The 21,258-nt window shown below is 35.9% G+C and overlaps 3 protein-coding genes across 3 annotated transcripts in view; 2 read left to right on the forward strand and 1 right to left on the reverse strand.

Annotated features, from left to right (window-relative positions):
* On the forward strand, window positions 1–2,752 carry LOC146139229 (mitochondrial proton/calcium exchanger protein-like). Its single transcript, XM_083392331.1, has one exon. The coding sequence runs from the start codon at window positions 61–63 to the stop codon at window positions 2,131–2,133; it is 2,073 nt and encodes a 690-aa protein (XP_083248457.1). The 5' UTR covers window positions 1–60; the 3' UTR covers window positions 2,134–2,752.
* Window positions 2,751–10,127, forward strand: LOC146139230 (DNA-directed RNA polymerase III subunit RPC6-like). The gene is made up of 8 exons (XM_083392333.1): window positions 2,751–2,828; window positions 3,647–3,764; window positions 4,244–4,308; window positions 5,298–5,478; window positions 6,165–6,329; window positions 7,533–7,622; window positions 8,622–8,795; window positions 9,611–10,127. The coding sequence occupies exons 1-8, from the start codon at window positions 2,773–2,775 to the stop codon at window positions 9,686–9,688; spliced, it is 927 nt and encodes a 308-aa protein (XP_083248459.1). The 5' UTR covers window positions 2,751–2,772; the 3' UTR covers window positions 9,689–10,127.
* LOC146139231 (WASH complex subunit 5-like) overlaps window positions 9,540–21,258 on the reverse strand; it is a 24,636-nt gene continuing 12,917 nt past the window's right edge. Inside the window, exons 13-26 of the mRNA XM_083392330.1 lie at window positions 20,599–20,785; window positions 19,701–19,841; window positions 19,101–19,283; window positions 18,466–18,543; window positions 17,592–17,693; window positions 16,431–16,555; window positions 16,058–16,141; window positions 15,322–15,500; window positions 14,361–14,544; window positions 13,456–13,602; window positions 11,865–11,944; window positions 11,281–11,440; window positions 10,578–10,665; window positions 9,540–9,929 (exon numbers count right to left, since the gene is read on the reverse strand). Of these exons, the coding sequence (XP_083248456.1) occupies window positions 9,864–9,929; window positions 10,578–10,665; window positions 11,281–11,440; window positions 11,865–11,944; window positions 13,456–13,602; window positions 14,361–14,544; window positions 15,322–15,500; window positions 16,058–16,141; window positions 16,431–16,555; window positions 17,592–17,693; window positions 18,466–18,543; window positions 19,101–19,283; window positions 19,701–19,841; window positions 20,599–20,785 (1,804 nt within the window). The 3' untranslated portion in view covers window positions 9,540–9,863. The remainder of the gene's footprint in view (window positions 9,930–10,577; window positions 10,666–11,280; window positions 11,441–11,864; window positions 11,945–13,455; window positions 13,603–14,360; window positions 14,545–15,321; window positions 15,501–16,057; window positions 16,142–16,430; window positions 16,556–17,591; window positions 17,694–18,465; window positions 18,544–19,100; window positions 19,284–19,700; window positions 19,842–20,598; window positions 20,786–21,258) is intronic.

The following is a 21,258-nucleotide window of genomic DNA, read 5'->3' on the forward strand; positions in this document are numbered from 1 at the left end:
TTTTGCTTAGCTATTTTTACATATCCTTTAACGTAATATTTATAAAATTAGTGAACTAAAATGGTTTTGATGAGAGGCTGCACAGTTCTGCGGACAAACAGTGTTCAATTTACTCTGCTCAGAAGAAAGTGTTTCTACAATCAACAAACTGCATTAAAAACTGCTTTTTCAAATCACCAAATACACAATGAAAGTCGGCCGGTGCTTTATAACCCGAGTCCGCGATCGATAACAGAGAACTTTTATGTGAGAAGTATCCACACTTCTGTAATATACTATGACAAGTCAAAAGTTGAGGACTCCCTCAAGGAAAAGCGAAAACAAAAACAAACTCCTGCCCAAGCCCAACCTGCCACTGAAGCCAGTGTTTCTTCTTCTGAAAAGGCAGTCCCAGTGCCCGAAAAGAAATCCCTACTAGTGCGAATTTGGCTCGAGGTCAAGCACTACTATCATGGCTTCCGTTTGCTTTTTCTCGACTCTAGAATTGCCGCCAGAACTCTATGGAAGCTTTTTAATGGCAAGACAGTTGTACGTCGTGAGAGAAATCAATTTCGCCGAGCTGTGTCGGATATTTTCAGATTGGCTCCGTTCTCGATATTCATTATTATACCTTTTGCTGAATTTGCACTACCTTTTGCTTTAAAGTTGTTCCCGAACATGCTACCTTCAACATTTGAGTCGTCCGATTCAAAGGACAAGCGTTTCAAGAAAGAACTTAAGCTGAAACTGGAAATGGCAAAGTTTTTGCAAGACACTGTCGAAGATATCGCAGTGCGCGCCAAGAAATCATCCAAAAAGAACGACGCAGCTCAAAACTTTGTTGCCTTTTTCCAAAAAGTTCGGGACAACAATGAACCACCCACGAACGACGAAATAATAAAGCATGCAAAGCTGTTCGAAGATCAACTTACCCTGGATAATCTTACGAGACAGCAGCTTACAGCACTGTGTAGACTGCTCAAAGTGCCAGCGGTGGGCACAAACGAACTGCTCCGGTTTCTCTTACAAATGAAGCTGCAACGACTTCACACAGACGACATGCTCATCCAACAAGAAGGCGTCGACAGTCTGACAACAACAGAGTTGGTGACAGCCTCACAGGATCGCGGAATGAGGGCACTTGGTGTTTCACGCATGCGTCTAAAACAGCAATTGTCCGAGTGGGTGGACTTGCACATTAACCATGACGTTCCCAATTCTTTGCTTCTACTCAGCCGGGTGCTCTACCTTTCCGAGAATGTTCCAGTCGAGGCAAAGTTGAAAGAGGCTATTTCGTCCATGTCGGACAGTGCTGCTGGCGAAGCTGCCGTTCGCGCTGCCGAGCTGAATTTGGAAAGAGCTGATAACACGGCCAGGTACAACGCCGCTGTTGAAAGCGACGCTTCTATTGCTAAAGAGCAATCGAAGAAAGCTAAGAAGGAAGAAAAGCAACAGCCAGAAGAAGCGGCAACAACAGACCCAGTTCCGGAAGTCGAAAAGGAGCCAAAGGATGAAAAAGACAAAGATATCCTGGTCGATACTGCGCCGGTTCTTACCGACAAAGCGCGAGTGATCTGCGATGACAGCAAGAAGCTAACGACACAGGACATCGACGCCATCGACATGGCAATTGACAAGATCAGTGGGGAAAAGGAGGACATTGATACGGTGAAGTCTGATCTTAAAGATCTTCGTGAAGACGTTGAAGAATACCAAAGCGACGTTGAATCGCTCAACACGGAGCTGAAGACCTTGGAAGATGAACTTATCGGAAAGGACGCTAAAGCGAGCAGGAGAATCCAGAATCGCATCAGTAAGATGATCGGCAAAATGGAAAACTCATTAGCGTCGCTCGAACGTGAAGACCAAGCCACCGACATCCAGAAGCGGCAGCTAAACGACTTGGTGTCCGTTCAGCAAATGATGCGCTCCATAAAGTCGTTTAAAGACATTCCGGACGACCGACTGATGGAAATCATAAAGATCCTGGATACGAACAGCGACGGACATATCGATGTTTCCGAAGCGAAACAAATCATTAAAATGGTCAACGAAGAAGACGTCGAAGTCACTCATGAACAGCTGCAGCACATTGTCAAGTTTTTGCAAAAGGCAGAACCCGTTGTTAAAGGCAAAACAGTGAAAGCTGAATAACTTATCGTAGAAAAACTCGTTCTATTTGGTTCCTTTATTTTCTATTGCTCTTGAGAATTTTATCAAAATCTGCTTTCTCTTGAATATGTACTGTGTATTTATTATATACATGTACATATAACGTGTGTTTTTTGGTATTTTCTGAAGTATCTTATCTTTAAAACTGCATTTTTTTTCTTTAATGCACTAATGGGTGAACTTATTTTATTTGTTGCTTTGTAATTGAAATATTTAACATAGGCATATACTGTATAATATTTATATATGCCTTCTAATTACAACAAAAAAAGTTCACAAGGCACCAACTAAACAAATATTTTTGGTGGTGTGACGTGTTCTAATATGTAAAAAATACATTTTCGTTAATATAACAGAATAGCATTCAAACACTCCCAAAAAGTTCTTTCTTTAATTGAACCCTATCAGCATGTTTCTGCCATATTTGCAATATTCAGCATTGCAAAAAACCCTTTTTTAGTCGTTTACAGAAAAAAACAGGTGTGTTTTATCATGTGTGTAGTCCAATGTGGATTCAGTCGATTGTATCGCCCTGCAGATACCTATAATAATTGTTGCTTTGTTTATCGTCACTCAAAAATATAATTATTTTCAAGCATAGCTTTTTTTCTATGTCGAAATATGGCTGACATACAACCAAAGCAGGAAAATGTAGATGCTTTAGCACTGGAGACTGAGTAAGTTTTTGTTTTTCTTATTTAATGTTACTATGCTAAAGCCCTAACTCAGTGTTTATCAACCCCCTGGCCACAGACTAATTTGAGAATGTTAAACGTTTTATATATGAGTCCACAAGCATATTAACTTAGAAAATCTTGTTCTATTTCTATCTGTACAAACCACAGAGTTTATGTTCCAGAGCTGGATTGATGCATTTTAAACTCTTATAAAATTGCAAGTGTGTCAATAAATAAATCGCCTTTACGTTGCTGATATAGTATCGTAACAACTTATTTATTATTCCTTTACTTGAATCCGACAATACGTATGCTAATAGGAAATAAGTGCGTTGGCTAAACAGGTTGAGAACCACTGCCCTTACTAATTCTGAATGGTAACCACAGCTAGAGAGGCTTTACTATTTACATAAAAAATTAAAAACACAATTTTTTTGTTCAAAATATAAATTACAGTCAAGTTGCTTTTTTCAATTATTCCATTGTGATGTGCAACTTAGTGAAAAATATATCCTATGCTGCAAAACAATAAAAAAGAAATAAAGCCCAATAACATTGTTTGGTTGCATGTATATTTTTTTTGCCAAGTTGCAAGTTCATTGCCCTGATTAAAATTACTTGAATAAGTCATTAAAACATTGGCACATATAATAAAAATCTTTGGCAGACAAAATTTTTATAGTGCATTCATTTTCGTAATTGTTTGTGTGGACACCAACTGGAGAAATAAGACCAAAAAACACATGTTAAAAAACAACAGAAAAAAATATGTTAAATTGACAATATGTCAAAATAACTAATTGGAAGTTATTATAAAGGATCATCAGTCTGTGTGCCCAGAACAAAAAAGGAGTGACTGACAAGATGATCGAAAGTTCCGTTCCCTCCGTAGATGTGAGGCAAAGGGTTACAGCGATCAACCGACTTCTTACTATGGTATGCTTGGAAACACACACAAAAATTGCAATGTGTACTTTAGTGGTTCCCAACTGGGGTACCGAGAGTTTAAAATCCCTTTGGATTCTAATGTCGCTCTACTGGTGGCCTTGATACAATTTTTATGTACAGTGGAGTGCTACAAATAAGGAATGTTTTTCAACAAAGTGCACAATTGAGTGTGTATTTTCAAACTGGGTTATTGTGACATCACAGTTTACCACTGGGCGAAAATGCTAGTATGGGAGAAGCTAACTATATATATTTTATGAGGGGTACCGTACACCCAGAAAGGTTGGGAACCACTGCTGTAGTTGTATAGGAAGATTAATTAAAGCAAATGTTCTTTGTTAAGGTTAAGGACAAAATATAGTTTGTTTTCTGCTTATACTTTGTAAGTGGCATGCATACCTTGTATAAGCTTTACTCACATAGAATATTTGTTTAATCTACTACTATTAAAAATTCTGTGTTCAAAGGGAAAAATTGAAGTTCTAAAAGGTTCATCTGGGTTGCTTTATCGAATGAAAAGCTCCACTGCAAGGTAATACTTGTATAATAAATATTTTAAATTGCAAAGAGGCCTAGACCTTTTTTAACCATGTCCCTCCCCCCATAGGGTTTAACAGAACACCCTTTATATATTTTTTTAATTGTTACCCAGTTAGGGGGGCACCCTTGGTCAAGGTTGAGAACCAGATGTTTAAAATTTAAGGGTTATTTCAGTCTTCATTTGGTTTTGCAGGAAACATTTTATAGGAAGTCAGTGATATGACTGATTTCTTATTTTATGACTCATTGGTATATTTTCTTTACATTGCACTGGTGTGCTGTGCAAACAGGTTCAATGTGCCTATGGTTATAAATTCCACGTGTTGTAATGCCTTAGTCAAAGTGCACTAAAATCACTGTTTTAAAATGACTTTACTTGTTTTGAGAAAGATATTTAAATTTGACTAAATTCTTTTGAGAAATGATGTTGGTTCAACAGTGTTTTCATTTAAAATATTTTATTGAATTTGGTAGTTATTTCATTTTTTCACAGCAAACAATTAAGTTGCTATAAGGTGTTTTTATATGTTGCGTTATATAGATTTAGCAAGAGTGTATTTCAACAGCAACAGTATGAAAAATGGGTTGTTAATGTTATGACTTTTTGTTTTCGTTGTAAATGCGTACAATAACTTCGTTTTGGCCCTGACACCATAGTGCAAGGTGAAAATATTTGTTTTAGTTATACTATGGAAATATTTGATTACCTTCCAACGAGCGGCTTGTAATCTAAACCCCTAAAAATAACAAAAACATTTGGAGGATAATGGCTGAAGGTTGTACTTTGAGATACTGTGTTAATGAATAATTGAAGCCTACACATGATAATTGTAGGTAGAGTTTTGATATCCCTAAAAATTTATTTAAAAAAATGATTGTAAACGGCTAATTACTTCATAGATTTGATATTTACAAAAAGTTTTACTTACTCAAAATAAAATTCTAAATGTTTTAAATGTGTTTAACTTCTTTTAATAATAGCAATATCAAGGGAGTAGATCGCCACGAAAAGTTGGTCTATCAGATTATTGAGACGGCCGGCAATAAGGGGATTTGGACGAGGGAGATTCGCTACAAATGCAACCTGATGTTAACTGAAGTGAACAAAATCCTCAAAAACCTTGAGAGCAAGAAACTGATCAAAGCAGTCAAGTCAGTAGCGGTAGGTATTCTGTACTGTGAGAAACACGTCGTTTGTGAAATTGCCGGATCCTGTGTTGTATAAATCAATGGTCGTTTAAAAAATGACTTGGGTTGAAACGAAGTGTTTTCATTAAGCTTTTTCATAAAATTGGGTTATTTATCCTAATTTTTGCACGTAAAACAATTTTCTTGCTGTGTATATATTGCATTTATATTATTTTTATTCAAGTGTTTGCTCAAAACAGGCGAGTTATCAATTTTAGTAGATTTTTATGACAAGGACACTCTCATAATGACTGGATTGGGATTTGACAAGTGATTTACTCAAAAAGGTTTGACTCGGACAAGTCATTTCAAAATTGCTTGTTTACAATACTAACCAGATTCAAGTCATTTTAACAAATAGCAAGTCGCCCCAGTCGAAATTATTAGTGACGTAAGTCAATTTTAAGTCATATGATTGCTAAAAAAAATAATATTGAACTTCTAAAAATTAAAGTACAAAAGTAAAATCAAGTTGTTTACCCACAAAGACTTATTCTTGGCTGGAAATATCAAATGGCAAAAAATAGGAGGTATTCAAACAACAAGCAGGCCATTTAAACATCACCAAATATCAACAAGCATCTAACTGTAGCTTACACAGCTTTTAATAATCAAATGCAATTAAATAACACTTAATAAAACCAAAAATAACTCTTCCAGGCTTCCAAAAAGAAAGTGTACATGTTGTTCAATCTGCAACCGGACCGGTCAGTTACGGGAGGGGCCTGGTACAGCGACCAAGACTTCGAGTCCGAATTCGTCGAGGTTTTGGGCCAACAGTGCCACAAACTGTTGCAACAGAAGCTGGAAAACGCCGAGAAAGACGTGGGTGAAGTGTATATGGCCGCTCTGTTGTTCTGTTTTAGTTTGATTGGCTTAAAATGCAACCCAAACTAGGGATAAGGATAGTACACCGAAAGCCATTGCAGACTCACCAAATCTGTTGATCTATGATGCACCCGCAGTGAGGTTCGAACTCACGACCTCCGGTCATGCCTGGACCGTCGCTCTACCAACTGAGCTATGCAGGCTCAGAGAGCAGCGAGTCGAGAAACAGCCATACGTCAATGGTTGCTCAATCTGTTAGTACAAGCAACCTCAGGGATAGAATACAATATCAAATAACGTCATTATTACCGCATGATCCAAAAAGAAAAAGCATTATACCAAAAATTAAAACGTGCACAGATGCACCTAAAAGTGCGAAGTCCTAGTTATGGTCTATTGTTAATTTTCTATTTTTGAAGAAATTCAACTCCAAATTAGAAAACCGTGGCCAGCCTAAATTAACTCCAATTCAACACTGCCTTTTGTAATGGCTATTAACACCGATACAATAATTCGATTGGGTATCCATTACCACGTGGTAGTATTACTGGTGTATTCTAATACACGTTTTAAATTGGTCGATTGTGATGTTAGCATTCTAAACCTGTAGCGTTTTGCTTTCATTAACGTCAAGTTAGGCGACTAAATCTCCAAGTCATACAGTCTGTTTCGAAATATTTACCGTTATGTTTTTCACCAGATACCGGTACATTAAATGTAACCGCTGTTGCAAAAATGTCCTGTCATAAAAATAGGTAAAACGTTGTCGTTAGAGATTACGATTTGCGAAGCACTTTACGATATATTGCGTGTGACAGACTAGAGTTATTATGTCATTACTGCAATACAAATTCTATCTTTTTCTGTTGATACGCTAAACAATCACTTAAAATAGTAATTTTCTTACAAAATCTCTGCTTTAGCATTGATTGACGAATTTGCTTTAAAAGTGAAAGATAAATCAATTGCCTATTGCCAATCATTCAATGATTAACGCAAGAGTTTAACAGAACTTGGGATTTTTTTGCAGTTATTCCACCGACACCGCGTCGGCTCAAGTTAGGAAACTAAATCCCTAAGTCATTTATCTTACAATCTGTTTAGTATTTTCGAACAACAATATTTACCTTTAGATTTTTTTACCAGATACACAAAATGTCAAATATACCTTTTAAGCAAACAAATTATTTTATTTTTCAGGATTCTTTGACACCTATGGCAAAGAACGCGTCATCGTTTTGTTCATCACAAGAAGTTCTAGACTTCATTCAGAAGTTGGGAATAAGCAAGGTAAAATTAACCTTTCGGTTGGTCATGATAAAAATCGGTTTACGGAAAAAACATTAGTCATAGGCGCAACCCCAGAAAACTAGTTAAGGTTGGTCAATTATTGGCTTCTGTAATTGTTTCATGCTTATAAATTTCAGGTTTGAACTCACAGTCGTAAGCTATATTTCGATTTACGAATGTCTAACAACCTAATTACAACGGTTGAAACAAACTTAACTGACCCGTATATCAGTTACACCTAGGGCAACATCATTGTTTCGCAGAAAAACTTGAATCGTATAAACGCAAAGCTAACTTCTACTTTAACTTCGGGTTAATTGTATTCGCAGAACTCGGAACACTGCATTTGTCAGTTTTAGGCGTCATTTCTGTAACTTACTTGAATTTTGAAAAGGAATACTGTATACGCGTCTGTATATTTGTTTGTGGGATAAACCACCTTGAAATACTATTAGCGGCAAATAACATCGTTGTAATGACTTCACTTGAGTTGACTACTTGGCTTTACTTGGACTCCATTCAGTGTTTTTATTTAAGAAATTTTAAAATTGGGTTATTTATCTCACATTTTGAACATAAAACAATAAGTTTTCTATATGTTGTTGTATGTTATTTTATTTGGGTTATCGGACGAGTTTCCAATTTTAATAGTTTAACGTTTTTATATATCAATGAATTGACTTGAAGTTAATTCGCTCTAATCAGAGGTGCGAAGTCGGTTTGAACAAGACTACCCGAGTCCGACGTGCGCAGTATCAAATTTCAAAACTGATATGGCCGCAAAGCCATGTATTGTAGGCGGATGAATGTATGACATCAATTTGTAGCTGGCTATGAAGTTTTTGTATGTAAATGACTTGTTTTCAACACCGGCTTGGCATTTACTGTTACGGAATAAACTGTAAATATAAATATCATTTTGTCGTGTAAACTGTGCGATCTAGCAATATTGTAGGTCACACAGTCGCCTGACCTAAGCTGCAACTACTCTATGATTAGGTGACGCTTTCAACAGACGACATCGAAACCATCCTAAACACGCTGATATACGACGGTAAGGTTGAGATGACGGTTGTACCTGCGGCTGACGGGGAGACCAAAAAACTCTTCAAGGCGACCAAAGGAGTGGTTATTTCGGCTGGAATTACACGAACACCGTGCTCGGTTTGCCCGGTACGAAAGGTTTTTTCGTTTTATTTTTTGTGAAATCACGCAAAAGTAACACTGATGTCGATTACTATAGAGCAGGGGTCACCAATGCTTTTCCGAAAACAGATTCGTGATGTAAACCCTTTTTGTGACATTTATCAGTTTGTATAAAGTCAAGGAAACGGCTTTAAACGTACAAAACCTCTTCTAATTTTAAAACGTCTATCATCTCCTTGTAGAGAGATAAAACTGAAGAGGGCAGAGCGAATATCAAATTTGTGTCGAATTCTGTTTAATTTAATATTTTGTTTAGATTTGCATACGACAAACATTTCTTTCACCTACTATTATTACCCTCGCTTAGCTTCATTTTAGCAGTTTGCCGCGGGCTGGAAGAATTAATTGGATGCAATCTGGTGACAGCTGCTAGACGTGAAACTTAATAATGGGTGACACGACTAAAGTCATTACTACAATATAAAAATTCTAGCAAATCACTAGATACACTAAAAAATCACCTGAAATAAAAATTTTCCCAGAAATTTTTTTTTAAATTGAATTACGAACTTCAAAGATAAATCAATCATTTTTAGCTTTATTAAAGCAATATGCCATGGGGCCGGTAGAAACAATTTTTGCTGCTGGCCTATCATAAAAAACATTAAACTTATCACAAAAACCGTTTTCCTATAAATACGCTATGAAATCACTTGAAATTTTTCAGAAAATTTCTGATTTAGCGTCGATTGATTCAAGAATTGCTTTAAAAATAAAAGATAAATCAATTGCCATAATCGTCAACACAAGAGTTTAACAGAAAAATGTGGCTGTTTTTGCAGGTATTCCACCAATGCCGCGTCGGCTGCGAAATTTCGCCGGAAAACTGCGTTTACTTGGACGATTGGATGAAGTATTGAGCTCAGAAGAATCACACACGCAAAGATGATTATTGCACACAGAGATATAAACGCCGAAGAGCGTCGAAGGACAGTGATTTTTGTGTTCTTGGGAAAATTCCCGATAATCTTTCTTCGGGTGATTGCACGTTGGATGGATTTGCTTTTCGTTGCAAGATATTGCAAAAAGGTGGAATTAGGTGGAAACTGCGCTGCCGCGGAATTCGTCCATGAGGAAAGACGGAACTTGGCTGTCCAGGTCCTAACAAGGAAATATTAAAAATAGACTTTTGACTTGCATAAAGAAACTTTTGGCGAATGAAAAGGGGTTTTATAATTGAGCAGTATCTTTTTCAGGTTAAAGCCTTTAATGCACATATACAATCGATTAAAAAAACGGAGTAATCCTCTTTTTTATTGTGTTTCTAATATATTTAATCTACCACACGGATGTCAGTCGTTAGTTTACTTTGTATTGCAAATGTTTATTATTTAAGAAATAAGTTCCTTCTAATGTTTCAATTCTGTTAATGCTGTGACTTGGTTTCTTTGCTGTATTATGTTGTTATGCAAAGAGGGTTGCCACAAAATCTCTTTGAGTCCTAAATGTCTTTGAATCTGGAAGGTCCTGTTGCAAAAAATCACCTTTTGTTTTTGTGACCGTGCCATTTATACTGTTTCGCCCGAATTATATTAAAAAACCTCGAACAAACCAATTTTGCCTCTTTTCAAAGTGCTCCATTTTTTCATAAAAGTGTTCATAACTAAACCGGATCTTTGTTCCGGTAACACGTTATGCTGTGAACCCCTTTAGCAAATAAATGTTTGCTGCCGACACCAAATGAACTCGGCTAATGATACAAGCTCTGTATATTTAAACAACTCGCAACCCGGAAGAAAGGCCACTCACGGATTTATTGAGTTGCCCGTGAAACATGAATTCCTCCAGGAAAGCGCAACTGCTCACAACCTCACCCGAAAGATCCAGAGTTTTCGACCTAAAATATCAAAGTTTTAATCAACAAGCGTAAAAAAATAAGGCGTTATGCCGGTATAAGCTTGGAAATCACTTGAACTGTGTTGTAGACAACTAACGCCCTTTTAGCTTTTAGTCGGCTGAACAACTACAATAAGGTACAACTAAACGGCAAGTTTGTATTTAGGCACACTTCTTTATAAGTTTCATTTTATTGTTTCTATTATTTCACCCAAATAACTTCGCTACACCAGAAGACTTTAAAACATAGTGTGTTTATTGGAAAATAAACATACTTAAATCTCACGGTAAATTGTTTATAATATTCGCCATGGTTGAAGGACAACTCAAGCATTTAAAACTTAAAGTACGACCTTTTTCGCATCAAATCAATTTGTTTTGGCTGCTTAGTTTAAAGAAATCGTTTAGAGTTTGTCAAGTGCATCAGTATTTGTAGATTACTCCAGTTTCGATGTATAAATTGTAAAAAAAACGCAATTTTTACCCTAGGCAACAAAATCAAATAATTGAAAACCGGCTAAATCAAACTAAAAAAAAAACAGACAGAGTATCTTTTTACGGGCAGAACCCTAGTGTTTGATAGTTGTGTTTGAAAGCGAAGCTAAATAGATTTTACCCAGATGCTGAAGCGTCAACGTGTGATCTTATATATTGTCCGATCATCTTCAAGTAACAGCTCGTTTCGTTTGGGTGGAACTGCTTGAGAAGTGTGAGCATTCCACGGACGAATGGCGGGGCGTCAATTCCGTCTTTGACGTTCTTGCAAATCAGCCCGCCTGAGAAGAGAGGTAGGATTATTATGAAACAATTTTGCGGCTAGCGGTATTTCGTTTAAATCCAGTATGTTTTTTTTTAGAATTTGTTAATTTGAAAAAACTTGTGCATAAGTACAGGCCACATGCTGTTGCTGCACCTTTATAAAATTACAAGGTCTTAGATTTTTTATAAATACAATTACGATCCTGACCCATTATTATTAATCCGGTAAAATTTTAAGCCATGTAAATTATTAGAAAGAAAATAAATATGTAATTACGACACAGCTATACCGAAAAGACACGTAATTTTACATTAATATTCCCAAGCTATATTTAATCGAAAGACGAACTTTTAATTTTCGAATGAATAAAATAACCGTTTTGCGGCTACAGTATTCAAGTGCAAAATTTATATGATTGTGTTAATATAAATTTAACTTACACGTTGCCTTGTTGTACTGGAGTTTTTGCAGCTGTGAGATGGAAATGAGAAGGCACAACAACGGAAGGTGGGGAATTTGTCTGGCAAAAAAACAAACAATTGTTTAAGTTAAAAATGCTTTACAAATATGTTGCTTAAAATCAATGTAATTAGACTCCCAAAAGCTCCTTTTACAGAACACTAATTGTTTTTTATGGCGTTTCCTTTATTTACAGATTTCTCATTTCAAGACGAATATAAGTTCTTCACAAAAAATAACCGACTTTGACCAATCTTAAGCATTACTGTCATTCAAATAGTTCGCAAAAAAAAGTTGGCGGCGAAGTTCGTTACTTTTAAAATTTAATAATTAAACAAACATATTAAAGATTTTGGAGCATAATGGTTGGAGGTTGTAGTAAGACGTAATAAGAATATCAAAGCCCATACAGAAGTAGGTATCATTTTGGACGTTTCGAATAACTGTTGAAAATGAATAAAGAGTTATTCGAAACGTCCAAAATGATACCTACTTCTGTATGGGCTTTGATATTCTTATTACATATTAAAGATTGTTTCGCATTTTTAAATTGCTGAATACGCAAAAACACGTTTCTTCGTAGAAATGGATTGTTTTATTTAATTCCCATTGAAGCGTCATTTGTACTTGACACAGCGTAACGCGTTCAAAATTCCTACTTGGTGTTTACTTTTTGTTAAAATGTGTTTAACAATAATTATATTTTTTGTTGCCATTTTCCTGTAATCTATACCTGTGCCTTTTTTGGAAAACAAAAAAACATGTTTAGCCGCGAAGCGACTGACTTTGTCATTCAAGCATTAAAGTTTAGTGCCTGGAACACAATACACGCTTTTTTAGTAATTTCAATACAAATTTTTAGTAATTTCATAAAAAACGTTTTTTTAGTAATTTCATAAAAAACGTTTCGGCAATACCTAATGGCATCATGAGTGAACAAATTTTCATCATCAGTGTAAAGATTTGAGGTATTGCCAAAACGTCTGTTGACAGCGAAATTACGATTTTATCAAATATAATGGCTTTAGCAGTTTTATTGAAGGTTTAGTGGTTTTGAAATGCAGACCAATCGCCTAAACTAGTGATTCCCAAACTGTGTGACACTACTGTGGCTCGAGAAAATTGTCAATAGAGTTATTGTACTAGCAATAGGCATACACGCAAGCATTTTAGACTTAAATACGCACTACCCACTACCCATTACAAATTAATCATATTGAGATGTTTACATATAGTTTGTCATGTGTTAAGGGCGATTGTAAAATGACTCAATTGTTGTTCTGTTAAAAGTGTGCCGCGGAATATTTAACATATTTTTAGTATGCCGCCAGCCAAAAAAGTTTGGGAACCACTGGCCTAAACAGTTCCCACTTGGTAGCGACGTTTTCGACAGCGGGTTTCCCGAATCCGGTAGCATCGAGAATAACCAAGACAATTTATATCTCTTTACCTTGAGTTATTTTATAGCTGACAAAGATCACCTATGGCAATTTATCGTTGGAACCAGCTAGTTTTATCTTATGATCTTTGCTAATAAAAGACAAATAAAAAGGAATGCGCAACAGCTCGTACTTGGTGGCCACGTATATTTTCGACAGCGGGTTTCCGAATCCGGTTGCATCGAGAAACGAAGCTAATTCGGACATCATCGGGTTGTCTTTGCTTGGGTAGGGCTTGCTCTGGTCCTCGTAATGCGCTTGTACTGCAGTCAGTAGAGACCTGGTGAGAGGATGTTTACAGTTAAAACGACGCAATGCTATTGCTGTAATCTGGCGACGACGGCTGATTATTATTAATGTCGTAGTAAACAAAGGTTGTTGCGTTTTTAACGACGGCTTGTGACAGTGTTTTGGTCGTTGAAAAGGTCAGTTAGGTTCGTATGATATTTAGCCTACTGAGCAAACGTTGGGATAACGTTTTCAAAGATTGTTTAATATGAATAAAAATAAATAATGCAAACGTAACCATAATTTTAAACCTCGCAAAAACGTTGTCCAAACTTATAAATTAAAACAGTTTAAGTTTGATATAAAAAGTATCACATTGAATCGAATGAGCTTTGTCTTGCGCATACATTCTCTGTTATTTTAATACATAAAGGTGAAGAAAGTTTCTGTTTGGTGTAAGCTTGTTATATGGCTAAAATGAGTCGGTAAATAAATGAGCAAACAATTTTTTTATGATGACAGTACATTTTCAAATATTCTAGTGATCTAGTACATCAAAGTTAATAATTTTAGTAAATCTTAGATCAGTATCTGTCATTGTAAAAGTTTATTCAGAAAATATTTCAACAGATTGCAATATTTTTTTTTGCTCATTTATTTACTGATCTATTTCAGTCAGATAAAAAGCGTTCGTTAAAAGACGCCAAACTTGCGGTATTTTCCACACTTGTAGCTATTGAAGTCCGATAATATCGGATCGGAGCCGAAACCCGGGGTCAAGTGGTAGTATCGAAAAGAGTTTCAGCTCACTTATTCATTGTGTTGAGTCCGGAGGCGAGCGCCTTTGCGTGAAACTTGCACGAGAAGTTGATTTCGTTGGCGATCTGCTGACGGATAATTTGGATCTGACCAAGACGCAGAACCCCGTCTGTTATTGCACCCAACACCTTTACCGATTTCTGCAACATGCTGGTGTATAGGCGGGATGGATTGTCTGCAAAGAACACGCAAATAACTGGGTTTATTCAGTTGTTAACGCAATATGCAAAAAACTAAGTTTGGAAAAAAAAGATTTGTCAGAAAACTCGATTTCTGCAACATGCTGGTGTATAGGCGGGATGGGTTGTCTGCAAAGAACACGCTAATAAACTGGGTTTGTTATTTGGTTAAAGCATTATGTGAAAAACTAAGACAGTGGTAAAAAAGGCGCAAAATGTCATGTCACCAAACTTAATTTAATGCGTTTTTATGACATAAAATAACAAAATATATACCTAAATTTATAACCATACAAATAACAAGATAGAAAACTGTATGTATAGTGATTGAATAAAATTGAGATAGCTCGTGAGAATTGTGAAATTATTAGCTTAACAGTGTAAATATAACACAAGAAAAATGGCTTTGTAACGGTTGAATGAAATTAACATACTAAAGAATAAAATGTATCATAAAAAAACGCTAGATTTTAGAATTTGGTGTGTTTGATATTGAAATGAACGCCAAGAAACTAAATCTGTGGCAAACAAATAAAAATAAAATAACACAAGATAAAGCTAAGTTTCCAATCGTTAAAAACTCAAAAAAACACTTTTTTAACCGTTTAACTAACTGTGAAATGAGACAAAAAAAAAATAAAATAAATTTGTAACCGTTAAATGCCGTTAAAAAAATACACACAATAATTGAAACAGGTAAATGATATAAAATGTTTGGTATAAATCCATAATAAGCGCACTAGCGTCAAAAACAGACTTTGTCAATTCCCCACCTATAATCTTGCTTTGCGGTTCAATCTGTCTCGTGAATTCAGCCAGCAAAGTGAGCCAAGCCTTGTTGGCAAAGTTGGCTTGAATCGACCGGAATATGACCTTAAGTTCGCGAGCCGCCATGAAGCAGAGCAAGCGATCCAAACCACAGATGCCGTAAGTTCCAAGGCTGTCTTGGATCCTGGAAGAATTTAAACATAATTGAAGCTCGAACGTTGTTTTTTAGAAAATGTATTCGAAGCTGAGATGAGATGACTTTTTTCAATGTGCAAGCTTGTCAACGATTATATATTATCCGTTTTCCCGAGTAAAATTCAGAACTCGTTAAAATGACTGTCTTGACTTGAGTATTTCGGTAAATATAACTTGGGTTGAAATATTAAAAGGTGTTTCCAATTAGGAATTTTCTTTATAAACCTTCATTTGGCCGTTTTCAACTTATAAAACCGTAGACTCGTTTAAACCCTGCTAAAAAATACGGCGGCTGTTAGCAGCCCTATTGTACAACGTAATTTATTTTATCAAAAGTACAAAAATAAACAAACATAAGTTTAATGGTGAAAATAACGGCCCAAATAGACATAAAAAGCGACATGCTTTATTATTCAAACGTTTCGGCAAATGCTCATGCCATCATCAGTGATATGAACAAACATACTAATATAGTAATAAGCATTAGCGGCCTTAGCGCTAGTCATTTTTTTAACTTAATCCCTAAACCCTGTACCAAACACCGACCTTGTAAATATCCGCTTGTCGAGAACTTCTTGTTTCGTCTTGATATCGTACCACGTCCCCAGCAAGTCGACGTAAGACGTGGTTCTGGTAAAGCAACACACACACATTATGTATTAACGACAAAAACATAGAAGTGAAACTATTAATAGAAGTAAACTAAATGGGATGAAATAAGTAACTGCTGCCATTTTTTGTTAGAACAAAGAGTCTTTGCAAAACCCTAAATATATGGAAAGATTTTTAAAGCTTATTTTATGTATGGTAAGCCTTAATAGCTATATATTATATACAAAAAAATAATGCTAAAAAAAACTTTTTTCCATCAATGGCAACAGAAATACGATTTAAACACGGTTCGAAAAGGTATATTTACCTGCCATCAGTCATCCTGAGTATCTCTCTTGCTAGTCTGCCGATGAAATTGACCGACGAATCGGTCGGTTGAAATCTGGGGATGGGGATTTCCTTGGATTGGTACAAGCTCTCGTAGTCTTGTATCTAAACAGAAACGTAACATTAACGGGGCAGCTTTAAAACATGGTAAACACACAAAATACAACGTATGCGTAATAAGAATATCAAAGCCCATACAGAAGTATAGCTATGTTGAAAAATGAAATAAAATATAGCTATGTTGAAAATGAATAAAGAGTTATTTGAAACGTTCAAAATGCAACCTACTTATATATCGGCTTTGATATTCTTATTACGTCTTACTACAACCTCCAACCATTATGCTTCAACTTATGCGCTTTTTGTTTTTCTAAGATACGTAAGGTGGCCTAACAGCAAGCGAGGCTGTAGGGATTAGAGTTGGATCAGTTACATAAATTCAGTTCAATTACAATTACAATTATAATTCGTCCCTTAAATGTATAGATAACATTAAAAACTGTAATTAATTAAATCAATTACAATTTTCGGCATTGAAACTTCAATTTTCTTAAAACATGTATTGAGCCAAAATTTTAGCAAATTACGATTACAATTATGAAAATGCCTTAATCACAATTACAAATTACAATTGATCCAACTCTGGTAAGGAAAATCTTTTGTACTGTTTTGTAAAGCCTAAATTTTAGTTTCTGCTATACTGCTTTATGTTAAGAGCTCAACAACCCTGAAGTAGAATTAGCAAATCAGAACGCTTATTTAATTCTGGTTTTACACAAAATTACATAAAAGCACGACGTAAAACATTTTGACTATTCTGTTGAAAATAAATAAAGAGTTATTTGAAACGTTCAAAATGATACCTACTTCCGTATGGGCTTTGATATTCCTACTATACGTCTTACTGCAACCTCCAAGCAGTATAGTCCAAAATTTTAATATTATTTGCAGAATACTGTGAACTGTAGCTATAAGGCGTTTTAGTTTTGTTGTTATGAAAGATTTTTCTTGTCAATTTTTTTCCATCAAAAATACACGACGGTTCTAGTATTACTAAATAGATATACTTTGGAGGCGAAAATTTTGATAAGGCCTCAGTTTATTAGCAGATGTTTGTGTTTTTTATATGCTTCCTACAAACCTTTTGTCTGAGGAAAGTGTTGCATTCCTGCTCGACGTTGTAGTTTATGATCCTCGAGATTTCGCGCTGCCAAATCTTGAGGCCGTATATGTTGACGTAATCCTGCGAAAAACAAGATAAATAATAAACATGTATTAGAATAAAGTCGCCAAATATAGGTTTGATTAAACAGCAAAGGCTGTGTTACGAGCATACAATCGGACATTCGCTCTTCAGCATTCTGCATTTTTTCATAATTAAAAGCCCGAAATTAAAACTTTTTAAAAAATAATTCATCACTTAAAGTTGATTTCAAGGCCACCAGTAGGAATGTTCGATATTTTACACAAAAAGTGTCACGATCTGATGCGATACTAATGACGTCATCTGTATACTCAAACAAATCAAAACAAAGGATTAAAACGTTAAGGTATTTTTTCAGGTTATAAGGTTGAAATTTGCTAAGAACTTGAAAAACCCTCTGTTGTTGACTTGTATCTGATTAAATCTATTTATGGATGCAACCGAAATATGGGTCGGCCATCTTCCGTAATAAATAGACGAACAACATTTTCAACCACATTTCTAGAACTGTGTAGATTTTGCTAGAAAGCAGTTTTCAGGATTTCCCGATGTCTTTCAAAACATTGCTAGGCTGTTTAGTATCGGACGAGTATCGAAACTTGACATGGGGTATCGTCTACGATCTAATACTATCGGACATCCTTAGCCAACGGTAACGGATAAGTAAAAACATACTACCGGCTAATATCGGTACAAAACTTGAAACGGTATATCCAAGTTTCTGGGCCTCAATTGCCAATTTCGAAGCGGCCTAGCTTGACTTGAGGATGGTTAATTGTATTACAAATAAAAAACACATTGTAGTGTGTACCTGTATATACTCGAACGATCTCCTGAACCCTTCCATGGTTTGAAGGAGTTGTTGAAGCCTCGGCGCCAACTCGTTCGTCTGAAATGTATCAGCAAGTTACGAATATAACCGGTGGGACCTATTTGATGCATAACGGAAACAGTTTTACCTCACTATGCATCTACTGACCAACTATGTGCAAATGAGGTTTTTGCTCTCGATAGCTTTACTTAATAGCTTCCCGTATAAGCATAGGGGAAATAAAAAATATCCTGTATTATTGGTATAAACATATTTTAGTAATCGCGAAGTTTCACGACCGGCTTCGTTACCCAATGACGTCATTACAAGGATTAAACAAGCAAAATAGATAAAATCGAACGTCCAAGTATTTTTTCCCAGGTTGTTAAGCCAAAATTTCCTTTAGCCAAGTTTAGTTACTTCCAGTTGTTAACCTACGTTTTATTTTATTTATAAATTAGCCTGTCGTGGTAGAAAAAATCGCTACGCATCACAAAATCAAGGCTGAATTTCCTATTTTATCGGTATCTGATCACTACCAACCAACATCACTCTAGAATCGTACAAGTACCGATTTAATCATTTGGGTATCGGCTTAAATCCAAAATCATTAGACATCCATAATACAAGCTGACCTTGGCTTTTGGGTTGAAGATGAGTGATCTGTGCATAGCGGATGCGACTTGCATCACCAGTTCCTTGCGGATGCCATCCTCCAGGAGTTGCTTAGGGTCGATCTTAATGATCCCGACTAGAGTGGTTTTCATCATAAGGATACCTTCCGTGAAAACAGAGATGCCGTGGGTAAGTTTCGCCACCTGTTAAACAAGTTTTCCCTTCGTTAAAAAATAGCAAAAAAAACAGATTTTTTTTCTTTAGAGCATAATGGTTTGAGGTTGTAGTAAGACGTAATAATAATATCAAAGCCCATACAGATGTAGGTATCACATTAGATGTTGAAAATGAATAAAGAAATGAACGAAACGTTCAAAATAATACCTACTTCTGTATGAGCTTTGATATTCTTATTTATTTTAATTTTTCAAATGTTCTAAAACGTGTCTGGACTTACAAAGATCAGGCTTATCGAGTTACAATCAGGGATGTATGGTACTTGGTATTTTATTCCGATAACTGATAATTTGGGTCAAAGTACCACTGATTTGAACCGATACCAAATTACGTTAATACAGTGATCAAACAAAAGAAGAGTATAGCTTTAAATCTTAACAAACCTCGTATCTGGAATCGAGCTGTGCGAATTCCTTCATTTTGTCTTTTTCCAATCTCGTTGGAAGCTCCTGGATTTGAGAGGTCTGGATTCTAACGACGCGAGCCAAGAGACCGAACATGGTTTGGGGAATGATTTGAAGCACCTGCGCATAAGCAGGGTTGTACAGACAATGTGATAAGGATGCCGTGTAGTGATTAGGTAAACTTCAATATTTGCCACCCTTGAAGCACTACTGCAAACGGACTTTAGCCGTAAGACCAAAATGTTGAAATAAAAAACAGTTCGGAATAAGACCAAAATAGGACCAATATCTTATAATCGTAATAATGTCTTAATCGGAATAAATCCTAAACCAGTCGAAGTTAGACCTAAATGTCTAGAATGAGTCCTAAACAACTTTTATCAACCCTAAACCCCATCCTTAACTTATCACTAACGCTCGTAACAATTTCAACCCTCACCCAATTTGTAACTCTATTTATAATCCCTAACCCAAGCAAGGGCAAAAATACCGGTGTCAAAACCATTTCAAAAAAATAATTTAAAGACATTCTAGTGTGTCGGAATAAAGCAAAAACAAGTATAAAACATGACTATGTTGAAAATGAATAAAGATATTCGAAACGTTCACAAAATGCTACCTACTTCTGTATGGGATTTGGTATTCTTATTACGACAAATTCAAACCATTATGCGCCGAAATAAATATTTTTTAATGGTTGAACCTATGTTGAAAATGAAAAGAAATATTCTAACTACGTAGAAAACGAATAAGGAGTTATTAGAAACTTTCAAAATGCTATCTATTTCACTATAGGCTTTGAAATTCTTAGTATAGGTCTTACTGCAACCTAAAAACCATTATGCTCCAAAGTATAAAAGGAATCCCTGTTACCAACCTTGCGCACATATGCTACCAGCTCGCCCGAGTAATACTGCGAAACACTCATGAGATCCTTGCTGTTTGCTTGGTTGATCCGAAGCAGTGGCAACTCGAGACCCGAGGCCAGTTTGAGGAAGGTTGCCCTCAGTTTGATTACTAAGGAAGGGTTGGACTTGATGCCCTGCTGCATATGAGTTGTGTAGCTGCAAAAACAAATCTTATTTTTTAGCGATTTATTTTGGTACATGGGCGTTAGAATGGCTGTTTTTGAACAGCAAAAAGATCTTCTTTTCTGCTAAAAATCAGAATATGGCTTTTTTAGCCTTTAACCTTGGGGTTATTAAACTGGGGCCCGTGTCTCCTTAGGGGTACGTGGACTAGTTTTATGGGTCCATGAATGCCTAATTGAAAAATTTGTGTATTTAGGAAATAGATTTTTTTTAAACAGAGTTTAATTGAAATGCAACGCTTTGGCGCCTTTTCCTTGAATGCATAGTTAAACTCAATTTCACTATCACATTCGTTGGACCAAAAACAGCAGTTTACTTAAATCTTTTTATTTTGTAACGTACTTTGTGGCGTCTGTTCCAAAAACTTAATGGCAAACCCTTAGGGGTTCGCGTAATACAAAAGTTTCAAAAACCCTACTTTAGCCAGTTTATATAGCCATCAAAAC

Source organism: Ascidiella aspersa, chromosome 6 (genome assembly GCF_963924565.1).
Source record: "Ascidiella aspersa chromosome 6, kaAscAspe10.2, whole genome shotgun sequence".
NCBI classification, from domain to species: Eukaryota; Metazoa; Chordata; class Ascidiacea; order Phlebobranchia; family Ascidiidae; genus Ascidiella; species Ascidiella aspersa.

Coding starts and splice junctions, on each gene's coding strand:
- LOC146139229 (XM_083392331.1), top strand. CDS start 61: ATGGTTTTGATGAGAGGCTGCACAGTTCTGCGGACAAACAGTGTTCAA.
- LOC146139230 (XM_083392333.1), top strand. CDS start 2,773: ATGGCTGACATACAACCAAAGCAGGAAAATGTAGATGCTTTAGCACTG. Junction 4,309..5,297: donor ATGAAAAGCTCCACTGCAAG/GTAATACTTGTA, acceptor TTTTAATAATAG/CAATATCAAGGGAGTAGATC. Junction 6,330..7,532: donor TGGAAAACGCCGAGAAAGAC/GTGGGTGAAGTG, acceptor TTTATTTTTCAG/GATTCTTTGACACCTATGGC.